At 42.7% G+C, this 15703-nt stretch overlaps 1 protein-coding gene across 1 annotated transcript; it reads right to left on the bottom strand.

Annotated features, from left to right (window-relative positions):
- Positions 1 to 2474: 2474 nt before the first annotated feature.
- On the bottom strand, positions 2475 to 15488 carry LOC138598145 (sodium-dependent phosphate transport protein 2A-like). The gene is made up of 12 exons (XM_069669850.1): positions 15428 to 15488; positions 15119 to 15337; positions 14651 to 14764; positions 14197 to 14340; positions 11418 to 11529; positions 10712 to 10907; positions 8632 to 8727; positions 8408 to 8474; positions 7532 to 7699; positions 7269 to 7385; positions 4287 to 4411; positions 2475 to 3068 (listed from the first exon to the last, which is right to left on the bottom strand). The coding sequence occupies exons 1-12, from the start codon at positions 15486 to 15488 to the stop codon at positions 2475 to 2477; spliced, it is 2013 nt and encodes a 670-aa protein (XP_069525951.1).
- Between the last annotated feature and the right edge of the window lie 215 nt (positions 15489 to 15703).

Raw genomic sequence — 15703 nt, 5'->3', positions numbered from 1 at the left:
GGATTTACTTCCTCGTTCTGTGAAAACACAAACACTTACACATATAACCTCATGCCACCTGGAGAGGGAGGTACAGTAAATGAGTGTGAGTGAGTGTGGGCTGGGAAGTAACAGATTCTGCAGGGTTCACAATAACCACACGAGAAAAAATAGTCACAGATTTACAGATTCTGCATAAGTGACGAGGAAAGGTTATTTAGCATTATGTACATGTGAATCAGTGTTAATAAAATGCATTACTTTTTAATGTAGTGATGTAATAATGATGAGATGCATTGTCAAAATATTTGTCTAAACACTAACCCTACCCACCCTACCCCAACCCTACCCAAACACTACCCAGGCCTGAATCACCCCAACCCTACCCTAACACTACCCTACCCTAAACCCCCCAACCCTACCTTAACACTACCCTACCCTAAACCCCTCAACCCTACCCTAACACTACCCAGGCCTAAACCTCTCCAACCCTACCCTACCCTAAGCCCCTAACACTACACAGGACTAAACCTCCCCAGCCCTACCCTTACACTACCCTAGTCCCCTTTAACACTAGCCTAACACTCCTTAACCCCTCCACTACCATTACCATAACCCTATAGATGACAGCACAGACTCCTGGCAGATCCAGGATGCGAGGTCATTAAGGGACTTCGTCTCGACCACCAACAATCATCACTTACATAAACTCTCACTCAGAGAGTATTTTTGAGAGAAGTGCCACGGTACGTTCTTATCTTATTTCTATCTCCTCTCCCCTTCTTTCTCAGTCTGCTCTTGAATGCCTCCGGCGTTCAGATAAGACTCAGCAGGCTGATGCAAACTCCGTCCAGACTGCCTCGTCTGCTGTTGGAGACGATTGCATCTCATTTTAGGCGCTGAAACTTTAAAGAGCATGGCAGGAGCAGAGGAGTATGATGAGAGGACAAAGAGGACACATCATCACACTGAGAAGTCCTTTCAAGTAAGACACAAAGGAATGAACGTTTGTTTAAAAAAGTACTTTTTTTATTCTAAAAAACAAGCAGTGGTTTTTCACCAGAAAACAGGGTAGTTATTTCATTCATGGTCACTTTGATCCTGCTCGCAAAACAGCCTTCAAAGTGTCATTCTGCTGTCTGTCACGGTATAGAGAAAAAGACTGACATTATTCTCTCATTAAATCAAAAGACTTCAGAGACTCAACATTTACAAAAAAATGCATGATCAATTGTTCCAGTGCAACAAAGAAAAACACAGCACATATTCACACATTCAACAACACCTCCCGAGTATGCATAGTCTCCCACTTAGACAAGCAAACTAAACCAAACAATAGAGCACTCACACAATCACACACACACATACAACACATTCATACACTCTTTTGTAGATATCATAAAAGCTAATGTGATGATTCTTTGAATCCTTTGTTGTGTCTGTGTGTATTCAGTCGCCCACTTACACTTACATAACAAGTGAATACATGGTCTTTAACTCAATGATAGAACAATTATCTACACAGTAATGTTATTGTTTCATCAGCTGACTTTGGTTTGGTTTCCTCTCTGTTCTTGTAACAACACAAAAGGCATGACTGTTGAATCCTGGGAAATTTAAGAGCTATTAATGACTTGTCTTATACTTCATGTATATGACTAGAAACCCACTTACTGTGGTAATTGAATGATGGTTGACCTTTGCAAAAGCGTGTAAAGCTTGAGAGCATGGTGGCTGTTCTGTAAATGTCACATCTCTTGTAAATGATCCTCTTAAACTGGTTTATGAGCATATTTGTTGCAAGACATATTGTAATATTGGCTAATAAAGCTTCCGTGTAGAGTTTTTTTGAACACAAATATTAGTTAACGAGTAGTTATGTTTACATTACATAAATATTGGATTGTGTTAAATGAGTTTTGGTTGATGAAATTGCGTGAAGGCAGCAGAGAAATTTTGCCAATGTAAAGTCAGCGACTCTGTACAAACTAGCATCAACCGGCTTTTACATGCCTGTGCATGCAGAGGTTGTGTCCGTCAGGAGCTAATGGCCGCCACACTAACAATCCTAACTGTAATGATAACTTTAGTAGTATTTGAACATTTTGCCAGCAATTAAGTGTACTTATTGGAATAAACAACTTACCAAGAGGCTTTGGAGCCTAAATCACAGCAGACTGTAAATGTTGACCATGTCTTTGAAAGGTTTCATGTTTCTCTGTGTGCACTTTGCATTGGCAATGTTTCCTTTAAAATCCTGCCTGCTAGCTTGCCTTCTTCTTGACTCCTTTGTCTTGTTGCTGTGTAACTGAAATCAACTGTCAATCAGCGGTATTAAATGAAATGTGAATCTTGTTGCCTGCATGCACATACATTCAGGCAACAGAGGGACCGTGGGTTAATTTCCATAGCAATATAAAATGGCTTTATTAATTTCTTCTCTTGCCACAGTATGAAAAAATAAACAAGTAGAAAACACTCTACTGTAAGTTTGACTACAGTGGAGTGCTGTTGCACCTCTCTAACCCTTTCAATTTAAAAACCCTTACACCTGGTCTGCTCTCATCCAGGCAGTCCAGGACGGGGTTATCATAAGCCAGTTCTGCCTTCCTGAAGGTGGACACTTTCTTTGAGTCAACAGAGGCCGTCTGTGTCGATATTTGCTCCTCATCGTCTTGTCCCTGCCCCTCCTCGCATGTGGAGCTGCAGCAAACAGTTGCCTTGGCGATCAAACGGTCAAGCGGTTTGAGAGATCGCATCCACCGGGGCAAGAAGTCCCAAGTCTGGAGCTTAGTTGGAAGGCGACCTGGGCTTCGCGCCTGCATCACATTTACCATGGCAATGAAGACCGTGATACCCAGGAATGGACCACCAACGCCAGCCATCACCCGCCAGCCTGCCAGCGACAGACCCAGAACCAGCGAGGGCAGGAGCAAGAAGCAAAGGAGCAGGTACAAGACGGCAAACCAACGGTACTTAGCAGTGCGCTCACCCAGGACACGAGCCATCCTTATCGGCAGACGCATGAAGGGCAGAGGATACCACAGCAGAATGCCAAAGATGTTGAAGAAGAGGTGACATAGAGCAATCTGAAAAGAGAGGATAAAGAAATACAAATCCAGAAAATGCTACCCTGTGTGACATGGGCAGCTATCGTATTATTGGTGGTACTCAACGGCATCAACCCAAACCAAAGTGACATTTGTGGGTTGGTTTATATGCTTTTTTATGTGCTGTAGATTAGTAGCTAATTATCTGTCCTGCATAATGGCGTTGGTTGTGTACTTTTGTATGTACGTTTGGTCCCTCATTTAGCAAGCCATGGGGCTTCCTCAGATACTCACTTCACCACCTCATCCCTTTACTTCGACCCGTCGTCACAGTGTCTGACTCATCGTGTTTCTTTTTCACACCATGAAATTGTACGGTACGAAACAAAAAACTATACATTCCTTAGCTCAAACTTTGTTTTACTTCAAGGTCCAATCACCACTGAAATATTTTAGGCCCATTGGAAACTTGCAACTCTTTTAATCTTCAATTTTTGGACAAGTAGCTGTTGCACTTCCATCAAACACTTCTGCCTTCTACAATGGCGTATGGTAAGGTTGGGGGGGTTAATGTAGGGTTAGAGTAAGGGTAGTGTTACGGTAGAGTACTGTTAGGGTAGTGTTAGGGCAGGGTTAGGGGGGGTTAGGGTAGGATTTATGTAGCACCTTGCAGACAAACCAACTGCGACTCTAGCCTGGTACATAGCGCACATACATAATGTTTTCAGAGTGCGTCATACAGGCACACAGGTAGTTGATGCTGAAGGACGTTCTACATCACAGTCAATGTACATCCTTCGTAAACGTCCACATAGTTTTGACATCATGTAACACTTGTACCATTAACATAATCCTGTGACATGATGTGGTTTCTGATTTGTTCCCTAGACAGGACTAACAAACAGCAGTTTTTCCCAGGAGCGTCCACTTGGTTGCCATCAAAGCCCTTACGCATAAATCCATACTCATAAATATATATACAAACATTATTGTAATCCGCGATCTGTAGATAATTCACAGTAACTCCCCTGTTTGTTACGTGGCAGGGAAAAGTAAATCTACGCTCTCCGTTATTGCTGTCTCACATTCAGTGTTCATCCTCCTTCAGGGAGGCATATCAGTGGAAAATATATTCATGAGAAGGATTTCTCCCTCCAAAGAAGAGGGCAGCGGTGCTGTTGCTTCACTTTCCTGTACCTAACCCTTTTCCCTGCTGTTTTAAACTGGCTCTTTTATCTGATAAAAGAACTGGCTTACTTGTATGGCAGCTGCTAGCTTGTTCCCAGGACTGGCCAGAGCTGCCAGCAGGGCCGTGGCGGTGGTGCCTATGTTTGACCCGAGGGTGAGAGGATAGGCCCGCTCCAGACTGATAACGCCGATACCTGAGGGAGTCAACAGAAACACAGTGTGTGTGAGATAGGAGATGAAGTGTCAGCAATGACAAACTGTATCTTTTATCTGTGTACATTTATCCCATTAAAGTACATAAATCTATCTTTTTGATGCGGAAATCTGTGATTGGTATTCTATTTCTGAGCCTCTGATATAATCTTAAATTACTGCCGTCACAAGGACGAGAAGTAGTACAAAAGCTAAATGTTCTGAGAGTCCTGAAAACGATTCCCTCAGTAGGTTTAAAAATAACAGTTCTAAGCACTGTTATCACTCATATTTCGATCACACATAAACTGACTGAATATAAAATTCATTTGGGAATTAGAGTTAAAAATGAACAAAAGAAAAATATTTCACGAAGCAACAATAGAATTATAGACGGAGTAATACACCTTGGCCAGATAAGACGTCTAACGACTGCCAAATGAGTGGCTGCTTCTGAAAACCAAAGTAGGGCAATGCAAGTATACAGTATATATTAATGATACACTGACATGGTTACAGCAAGTAACAGACTGAAAAGGCTAAACTATGGTTTGTAAACAACACCTCATATGTATGTGCGCTTGCCTTTAGGCTGATTTAATTAGTCCCGTTTAGAATGAAGAAATATTCCACCTCACATTTATCACTGTGTAGCAGGCTGATGACTCACTCATCTCTGATTTTACATGCTTCATTTAGCCCGTGGCATACAGTCCCGGTTATGTAACATTTTCTTACAAACTCCACAAGACTCGATCAGTGGAAATAAGCAGGTTTATCTCCTTATTTGGTGCCGTTTAGCTCACAAATGAGCGATTAGCCGACAAGGAGCTGAGGTATCCTTTTATAATATGAGAACACATTTATTTTAATTAGCCATTAAATGCATGACTGTAGCAATCGGTTAAACTTTTACTCAATGTACAGTTAGAAATTTATCACTGTAGCAGTTAATGTCTCTAGAGGCTACAATTTATAACTTGGTGCATGAACCAGCGGCCTTGGAGGCAACAGCCCGGTTTACGAGCTGCCAGAGTACTGTGGTGATTCTTACTGTTTTGATTTACAGTGGAAAGTGTATGCCACATTCTCCGCCACAATTAAACGACACAAAAAACAACTAATCATATAAACTTTATCTCTAGTCTATAAATGTAAAACATGAAGAATTGTCTGGATACAAACAGGCAAAGGCTGTGATCTCAAATGCCCGCAGCAGAGTCCAGAGAGTACCGTGACTGACATGCAGGTCTGCGCCCACTCACGGGTAAGATCTGAATCTGTGCACAGTTAGAGTCGAGTTTAATAAGACATTACAGGAGACACTCTCCCTGAGGGTGTGCACCGAATGAAACAGAGTCATAACTGAAGGGTCAGGATCAGAAGAGGCTTCACATCGGTTCAACCTTCAGACTGGACAGATGCTGAGATCGCCCCCGGACTATAAACTGCACTTTCTCCGAGATCCCCTGACACGGACTGGAGAAGACTGAGAGAACAGTCAAGGTGGACGGTTAGAAGTGGGTGTGTTTGCAATAGAAGAAGAAGAGGGAATAAGAAAGGCTTGTTTTGATTATTTTGATTCGCTGTGAGAATAATTATTGTTTAAATGAGTTATGATCAGTGAAAGTTTCCAGAGCTCATTGGATTATTTCTCTGTTTACTGTCTAAGGCTGTGGGCAAACTGAATAACCAAAGTCATGAGGATTCATTGTGTGGGAAATATGACGACGGACGGAGATCAGAAGAAGAAGAATAAACTAGAGTATCAGCCTTTAAAAAGATACGCTCATAACAACAATGTAATCTCACTGCTTTGCCACAATGTGAATTATGTTTCATAATTTGCTTTGTCACTTTGTGTCTGTGAGGGGATCCAGCCATCTACAGGGCCATGACCTTTGATCCTACACCCATATAACTTATAAATAAGTTTTATATTCGATGTCTTTAAATCACAAGGAAAAATAAAAAAATATTGTGTATGATAAATTATATTTGGATTAGAGTTGGAATTTGAATATGCTATACTAAAGTATTACTAGCGAAAGCAGACCTTTGACCGATCAGGCTGCTACAATTACCTGTACAAAATAATTTCCTTTAATCAGTAAATTCAAAGAGCTGTAAAATGACGGCACAACAGGTGTTAGGCACAGTAAGAGGTGATGATAGTGTTTAAGGTTATGTTGATTTGATTCTATATTTAAATGGCTGTAGGTGTTACAATGTGCTGTCTGGTTCAGACTCCTGTGGTCAACATGTGGGTGGTGGATTAAGATACTCATACAGGAGAATCAAGCACACAGCAATGCCCTGCTCATACTGTACTCTATTAGCAATCACTTGTTAAATATGGTCACTGACTGTGAGTGCAGAGCCAACAAGTACTTTAGATCAACAATGATTTCAGAATTATTTATTCTGAGCCAGTCCGACAGCACAGAGCTGTGGCTGCACCAGTTCACCATGTATATACTGCAGGATACTGGTCATTGGTGGTAACTGATAGGCGGTGACAGGTATCAGCGCGTCTAACTATAATTTTGCTCTGTATAACTTGTTAAAAAGGCTGTTGGAAAACCCCCCACAAATGTTCCATGTTTACACTGTAATGTTTAATTTTTTAATCAGTTGTGGTGTTTTGCAATTTCGGTGAAAGTAAGGCAAGGAAGTGTTGATAATATACTTAAGTAAACTTAAATTAATTACAATTTATAAAACTAAATTACGCTATTTTTTAAATTTCCGAAGCAACAGCTGTCGTGTCACTGATAACAGCTGCTGGCGTTGTGTAACACTTTGCAGAGTACTGTGTCGCCGGATGTTTTTACTGGTGCAAAACTAGATGTCACTCACCTACAAGGGGAGTCATGGCTGAAGTGAAGACGGAGCTACTCTGGACCACAAATGTCACACCTGCTCCCACAAACATGGCCATGTATCCTGCCAGCCACCCAAACGGGTAAGGCAGATCTACAGAGAGGAAGAGAGAGATAAAAAAAACCTTACCATCTCAACACGGCAAATGTGTGTAATTTGCATCCAAAGCAGCCTGTAACTGTCTTGTTGTTTGTTCACATCCAGACTGCTATGAGCTGACCTGCTGTGTAAAAGCCCACCTGTGTTGATGACTTTATGGATGACCTGTGCTACTTGGCCTTTAAGCAGAGAGTTGAGCAGCTTGACCAGAAGCAGCAGACAGGTACAGAGGACAGCCATGGAGCCTGCCAGGAGAATCAGGCCCACTGAGAGGTCTGACAGTTCGGTGGACACAAACAAATGCCCACCTGCAGAGAGACAGGACAAATCATCAGGATAATATCCCCAAAACAAGGAATTTAATTACACATTAAATCCTTCTTCTCGCCTACGCAGGCACCACCATGTCTTAAAGCGCTCCCAGGATGCAGGCCTGCTTGTGGTGCCTAAAGTCTCTAAGAGTGGAGGGAGAGCGTTCAATTATCAGCCCCCTCTTCTGTGGAATCATCTTCCATTTCTGGTCCAGGAGGCAGACACCCTCTCTACTTTAAAGATTAGGCTAAACTTATAGTTAGGGTTGCTATTGACAGGCCGCTAGTTATGCTGCTATAGGCTTAGACTGCCAGGGGACTTACACAGAGCTCCTCTCTCTCCGTACATGCAAGTTACTAACTTTATATCTTCCCTCGAGTTGTTGTGCTTTCTCGTCTCACACTCCTTTTTTTTGTTGGTGCAGCCTACCTGCCGCCATGGGCCTGACTCCCACTGCTACTGTTATTACTATTATCACTCATATTTCAATTATTATTATAATGAGTCTGATTCTGCTGGAGGTTAGGGTTATCCCTTGCCACTGTTGCCAGGTGTTTGCTCATGGTAGAAATAGTAAGGTCTGTACAAATAACTTTGTACAGGGTACAGTCCACACCTGCGCCACAGAAAGGTTTTGTGTTTAAAAAAAGTTGACAAGAGTGGGTGAGTAACAGATATTAGTTCTTGTTCTAGTTTAAACTCACATTTCACTGAAGATTGGGACAACTCATGTCTGGGGCCACAGTTTTCAGTGCTCACGTTGCTACCGGACTACAGAAAAAAGACAGAATAAAGAAACAAGTATGTGTGATTAAACACAAAGTCGCAGCACAGTCTTCACTGGCAGCAGTGACAGGCTCTATTTGGCGCCAGTGTGTGACACAATAGTCTGCATGTGCAGGAGACGACGGAGGAGACGATCCATTACCATAACACGGTCAGTCTGGCACCATTCTTTCACCAGGCTCCTGTTCCTCATGTCCTCATTTCCCATGGCGATCCCCATGATCACGCACTTGTCTAGCTGAGGATGACAGGAGGAATATTTTTCATCTTTCAGTCCAGAGAATTAAAGGAAAGCAAGATTGGAATATTAAACCTGAGGGTCTTCAACCTGATAGCCGAGGTTAAATTCCCATGATAGCTCCCTCAGGGAATGTCTCTGTGCAAGACACATGGGAACGCTAAAAGGCTGTTTGTTAGCGGGAAGCTAACTGACTGTTTTCGTTAATCCACCTGCCATAGTTCCTGTTGCTTCTAAGTTTCTCCATGGTTGCGTGGTAAACATGTAATATATTTTAACAGTGGCAGTCGATTTACCACTTGAAATTGTAACTAGTTTCTTTAAAAAATGGCCTCTTCATTTGGTAGAAAAAAGTAGACCTTACTCTTGGCCAGCGATAAATAAGCTTTAATGTAATGGACACATTCGCTAGAACATTTTGTCAGCTACAGCTAGGTAGCAAAAAGCAGACTTTAATGAGAATGTTGTAAAAGAGGTTTTATATGAACTAAAAGCTGTAATAGGTAACATTATTAAAACTAACCTTTTGTCATATTTGCTCAAACTGTCTCTTTAAACATGCAGTAGTACATGAGAGAGATTATCTGTGAAAAAATCCTGTTCATCATTTGTAAAAATCCACGCTCCCGAAACACATCAACCAATCAGAGCCGAGCAGTCTCTCAGGCTGCTGTCAATCACACGCTGCGCAGCACCACTACTCCACGCACACTCACACGGTCAAGCTCGATTTCTTCAGTGTGCGCAGCGTCAGCCGGTTTGTGTCCACAAAGGTTAAAAAAACAACCACCAAGAATGAAAAAACTGCCCATCCCTCCATTGCCAATTATGGCTTACACTACAAAGACTGTTAAACTGAAGAGGAGAAATGAGGAAAAGCAACCTAAAAAGAAAGAGTAGGACCGAGGCAGAAACGAGAGTAAACATCAGAGCGGCATGTCCGAGGTGCAGAGAGCTACGGAACCTGAAAGGATTATAAAGTGATGCTGAGTTAGACAGCTCAACTCGACAGGTAATTACCCCAGCTTAATTTTTGCTGTATTTGTTTTCAAAAGATGTCTCCACATTGCTAAGATGTCTGCGGTTACTGTGATGTTACGTTGGTGTTGCAGTCGGGCTAACGTTAGCTTGTCCTCAATGTGCTGTTCAGCGTTGTTTCATGGCAGTGTGGCTGAAAATATGTTTGTGAAGTGCCCAGGCAGTGTGACCGTTTCTGACTTTCTCCTGATAGTTCTGTGTGCCTGTGCTCTAATGATCTCAACATCAGTGTGTTACTGCTTAGTTGCCGCTGTTTTTTACACAGTTTCTGTTAGCAAAACACTGCAAAAATTTAATGAAATTTGATGTGTATCTGCTTCGATAGTGTTGGTGGTGTAATACAACGACTGCGGTTGTTGTCATTTCACGTTTTAACCCGCGTGTCTGCCATATTGTATACCTGGCTTCTTCAGTTGCCATGGTTACTAGCCTGCGCGCGCATGACAGCCTCCTCTGTGGGGAGGGCTGTGGAGGCAGGACTGAGCATCGCGGAGTGAGGGGGAGGGACCTGGAGGTTGTAATGTTTCAAATTTTGAAGCAAACGGACTGTACTTATATATACTTATATACTTATATATCTTTGCGACCAGTCAAAGCTGCTTTTACACTACTTATCACATTCACCCATTCACACACTGATGGCAGAGGCTGCTACGTAAAGTGCCCAACTGTCAATCAGATATCACATTCATACCCGTTGGCTATGCCACCGGGAGCAAATTGGGGTTCAGTGTTTTGCCCAAGAATACTTCGACATGTGTATTGTGCTTTTAGTTTTGGGAAGATAAAAAACGATACCACCCTCCAACTCTTTAAAAGTATTCTTCTTTTATTACAGATATCTAAATATTGGCAGACTTGCAGGTATAGTTTCTAAGCAATGATTGGACCATCACTTTTTTGCATAAGATCCATTTAAAAAATGCGATCCTGGTATTAGTTTTACCTTTATGATGATCTTGGTGACTGGCTCGGTGATGACTTTAAGCAGCTCAGGGGCCTCCTCCCCAGGTCGAAGGCTGAAGCTGGTGACCAGCAGGTGTGACAGCCGGGTCATGAGGCCACTCGCCACCTCCAGTGGCAGCAGGACCAGGACCGACAGCCAGTTGAAGCAGTCGTGGATTGTTGCCCCAGCAAACGCCCTGCAGTGAGTCACAGTAATTTTCTGGGTTAACAAGGTCAGCCATTAGCATGATCAACTACTCAGACTGATTGCATGTTAATCTGCTTTTTTGGTGGCTTAACTTTATTTGAATGTTTGTGATGTAATGAGCATTTTAGTTCTGACTAAAAGTGTGTGACTATTCTGTGAGAGATTAATTTATTGTTTTTAGCAGACACAGATTAAGTAACAATCCATCTGCTCAGTGCGGTATCTTTCACGGCAGAGGGTTACTGCTGTGGGATCAATGTGGAATGGTGCCATCATTGTCAGTGTTTTAGCCTCAAAATTACACTGAAATAGAGGCAGGAGCAAAGAGGCAGTGAACAGCTGCTAATGCCTTTCTCTTCACCCTCGTCTGCTTTCTCCCCGCACTCTTAACACTTCTTTCCTCCATCTCTCCACTTATCCTCTTCACTTTTCCATTTCTTCCCTGCTCTTCAGCTTCCCCTCCAATCACCCTCTGCCTCGCCACCTTTTCTTCACTCACCGCTGAAACTCGCTCCTCTCTGCCGCCTGCATCATGGCCACGATGGTGTTTGTGACTGAAGTCCCAATATTGGAGCCCATGATGATTGGAACGGCTGACCTCACTTGTAGCACTGCGGGGTGAGACACATTAAACCATGAAAGTAATCTGGATGATTCTTAAAAATATATGCACACATTAATTGGTATGTTTCTGCTTTAATTGTGAACAATAATGCATCACACTTCTAATTACTCATCATGACCTTCTGCAAAATGCCACAAGAGTTTTAATGGAGATGAAAGGTGATTGTAATTTGCAGGTAAGTGACAGCATGCTCAGCCTTCACACTCTGCAGGCGCTGTTTATCGTTGAGGACGCCTCTAATGATGATGACCTGGAGCACGCGCGCACATAAGCACACACTCGTACTGAAACACATCCGTGCCTCTGCATCTCTTTTCTCTTTGATAATTACCCGTAATCTTTCTCTTGGCTCTCTTACATAAAGGATTTGCAAGCGGAGAGGCAGCTCCTGCATACTGATATCATTCCACTTAACCACATAGATGAAAGAGAAGGGACCTTGGAGCCTGCGTTCATTAGAAACCGACAGGTCGTAACCTTACCATATAATGTTCTTATGAGGAACGGTAAACTGTAGACTGAATGGGATGGTGGGAGATTACGGGGTGTGAAATGGTTTGATTTGATTATCTTTCTGACCCCCGGTCCAATCTGCTAGATTACAATTACGCTTAGCTGCTTTTAAAAATTGGCCCCTGGCAATATAATCTTCAAATGGCAATGTCAGGTCAGTCAGTCAGTCTGTGTGTGGGAATATAACACCAAAGAAAGTTTCATCATTTCGTCTTTTTACGAAGAATCTAACGTTCAGAGCTTTTAGAAAACCTAGTTCGAAAAATAGTTTGTTTAGACCATTCCTCAAGACTGAGTGGCCATGTCCACTTACATTTTGATTGACAGCTCCCTGGCTCCAAACACAACAACAGCACATGACAATCAGTGTAGCAGCTCTTAACTGAATGTTTGACCCACCTGAGCCAGAATCAGAGGGGGAAGCAGAGGTCTTGAGAGCCCTATAAATGCAATGCTGGATGATAGCTCTGTAGCGTAGCGCACAACATCACTGGGACTTCACTGTATCACTCCGCCTCAGTCAGGTGTTCTGAATACTGTTAATTAACATCACAGCAGACTGTGTATTTTTTACATTAATCAAGCTGGTACCTCTGAATCACACTGGAGACTTTTATTTCATTGGTTGATAATAAATTAAAACAAATGATAAAAGCAGCTGATCTGTGGTGACCTGTAGACACAGAGTGCAGGAGAATGTGTTTGTGTTGCTTGGCAACAAAAGTCCGGTTTCAGTTAAGTTGTGGAGCTAGTTGAGTTTGTGGATCAAAAAAAGTAATCTGTTGTTGATTATTACTTTTTACTACTACTTGCCGCTTGTATAAGTGTTGTATAAAAGCAATAGGGAGTGATGTAGTACTGAATATCATCACGGCTGTCATTCAGTTGCAGGCATGAGGCCGCAGATAATATTCGATACAAGAACAGGACATCCAGTTTTTAATTTTTGCTTAAACAACTGCCATTGTCACTTGGCTGAAGAATTAAGCTAACATGTGACTTTTCCTGTGTTTGGTACTCAGAATTATTTTCCTAATATAATAATAAATAACCGAGTGTAACCACGTCCAATTCAAAGCCAATTTCAGAATTTTAGGAAAGTTTACAGAAACAATTTTTTGGTTTGGTTTGAAGCTAATTTATGATTTTTGTAGATGCTTACAACTTACAACAATTATGTGAATGGCCCCTAATTTACATGGTTAGAAGGCTATTGTGGATTTGGATTTTCTGGCACTTTAAAAGACAATGGTGTAAAAAAAAAACTATAGAAAGACTAAAAACAATAATGGGCACAATTTTTTTTTTTGTTAGTTAACACCACGTAAACTGTTCGGCTTCAAGAAATACCTTTGAGAGCACCAAATGTGTGTGAATCCGCAGACAAAAATAGTCCCAAACAAAATGCACTTATTACAACTGTTTGAGATGTTTGCTAAAAACAGTGGCTTCCTGTTTCATGAAATTAGTTAGCCTATTTTTAAATAAAATACTCATTTGTGAGACAAGATTTGGTCTTTTGTGAAGATGAATGTGCTTTGCTCTGAGAACCACAGGCGGAGTATGATATATATAGAATAACACCAGCCTTATTCTAAATCATATCATAAGATCATAAAGTAGAGGAACATCCTCCTTGGCTCTGCATGTCCTACTTTACACTTGACTGCTGGAACACAATAACTCACTCTGTGTTTCTACAGAGCTCTATCTTCCTCTGTCCTCACACACACTGATCTGCCTACGTTTATGTATTTAACATTAGCTTGGCTTATTTAAGCCTTAATGCTTAGATGTAAAACAAGTAGCATAATTCATTGCATCCTCCAGTGAACACAGCATGTCACTGAGCTGGGAGCCAGAAAAAAAACGATCAGAACCACGAATTAATTACGTCTATTTGTTACAGCCACACTTGCACCATGGGAGTTTTCTGTTTTTATTGCTCTGCTGCTGTTTTTCTGTTTACTGTAATATCTATGTGTGCACAACAACAGCCCGCAGAGACACACAGGCTTACAGTACACACACACACACACACACACACATATATTTCAGACTAAATGAGGTCAGCGTGGCCGTCTTTCCATTTCAGAGTCTTGTTTAAAACATTTACACGCACTGTTATGCGCCTACTCACATCCGGAGGCCACCAGGCTGACAACGATGGAGGTGGAGGTGGACGAGCTCTGGACCAGCACAGTCACCAAGATCCCCACAACCAGCCCCGCCACGGGGTTAGAGAGCACCGCACTGTCCTGGAAAATGTCCCCCGCCACTTTACCTGGTTCAAAATGCCACACACACACACACACACACACACACACACACACACACACACACACACACACACACATACACGCCACAGGTCTCAGACATGACAGGGTCGCCAAGAGCAATGTTAAACACGAGTCAGCCTGCTTGTTCCCCCAAATCCAGAAAGGTCACCAGATGAAGCTCTGCAGTAAATTACACAGCAGAGCTCCGTTGGGACAGCGTGAACTGTTCAGCACTGACTCACTTATTTGTCAAACATCAGCGGCCTGAGTCACTAAAAACCAGCCGAGGGGGGCAGAGGGCGTTAAAGTACTCACCCCCTGCTAACTGGAAGGCTGAACTCAGGGTGTCCAAGGAGCAGACAAAGAGGAAGAGGAGGACGAAGAGGAGGGGGATCTTGCATAGATTAATAAGGAGCTGCTTGGTCTGGTCTGTGGTCTGTGGAGAGCGATCTGTTCAGACAAAAAGGACACTGTTAGTCCAACATTGTGCCCTAAATCTGGAGTCCGAAGTGTGGCGAATTTAAAGAACACGGCACATTTCTGGCCGCTACATGAGCCCCTTATTCTTGGGCTTTCTGTGCTCCTCAAAACAAGCACATGGAGAGAGCACAGCCATCTGATATACTACATTACCCATACACAGCCGAGCACTGCTGAGTGACAACAGGACATTGCCTTTGTTGCCCAGACTGTGTGTTTCCACCGGCCCTGTGTGTCTGTTGAAGCACCTCCTTATCTAATGAGCTTCTGCTTGTGTTATTTGCCGTTACAAAGAGAACAGACCTGCTGCACACCCCGGAGATGGATGTATGATTCTCCTCTTCTCTGTAGGGAGTCCGCCTGCCTCCCCGGGCGAAGGTGAGCCTGAGCGATGATTGGTGTGGCGGTTGTAGCCCTCAATACTGCTGCTGAGGTCGAGGGTGGAGCCGATGCCGGACTCTCTGTCCTCCTCCAGCAGGAGTTTGGGTTTCGAGGGGAGCTGAGCGCCGTGCATCTTCATCCCTGATAACAGAGAAGGAGAGTACACACTCAGGTGGGGAAGATTTGCTCTGGAGCATTTCAAACACAGAAAGATGGGATTTGAAGCTTTACCATTGTAGTCAGGCCCTGTGCTCCTTCTTGAAGACACTATGGTTATAGATCGAGAGGACATTGCTGCGTGGAGACAAGAGATAATTAAAATCACAGAATGACACCATTGTTGGGGGAAGAAGAAGTCAACGGACACTTAACATGTCTGTATTAGAGCTTGTCTCTCTCTTCACGTCACTCAGATCAACAGACAAGCACGAGACGAGAACAAAGGATGTTTGTAATTGGCAGCTCTGCTTGATTGGAGGTCAAATTGCACACGTAAACAACATACAC

Source organism: Semicossyphus pulcher, unplaced genomic scaffold (assembly GCF_022749685.1).
Source record: "Semicossyphus pulcher isolate SPU_LCO1_2020_fin unplaced genomic scaffold, fSemPul1.0.p SCAF_2, whole genome shotgun sequence".
Lineage (NCBI taxonomy): Eukaryota > Metazoa > Chordata > Actinopteri > Labriformes > Labridae > Semicossyphus > Semicossyphus pulcher.
The sequence above is the reverse complement of the archived record's forward strand: the minus strand, read 5'-3'. Positions and strand labels throughout refer to the sequence as shown.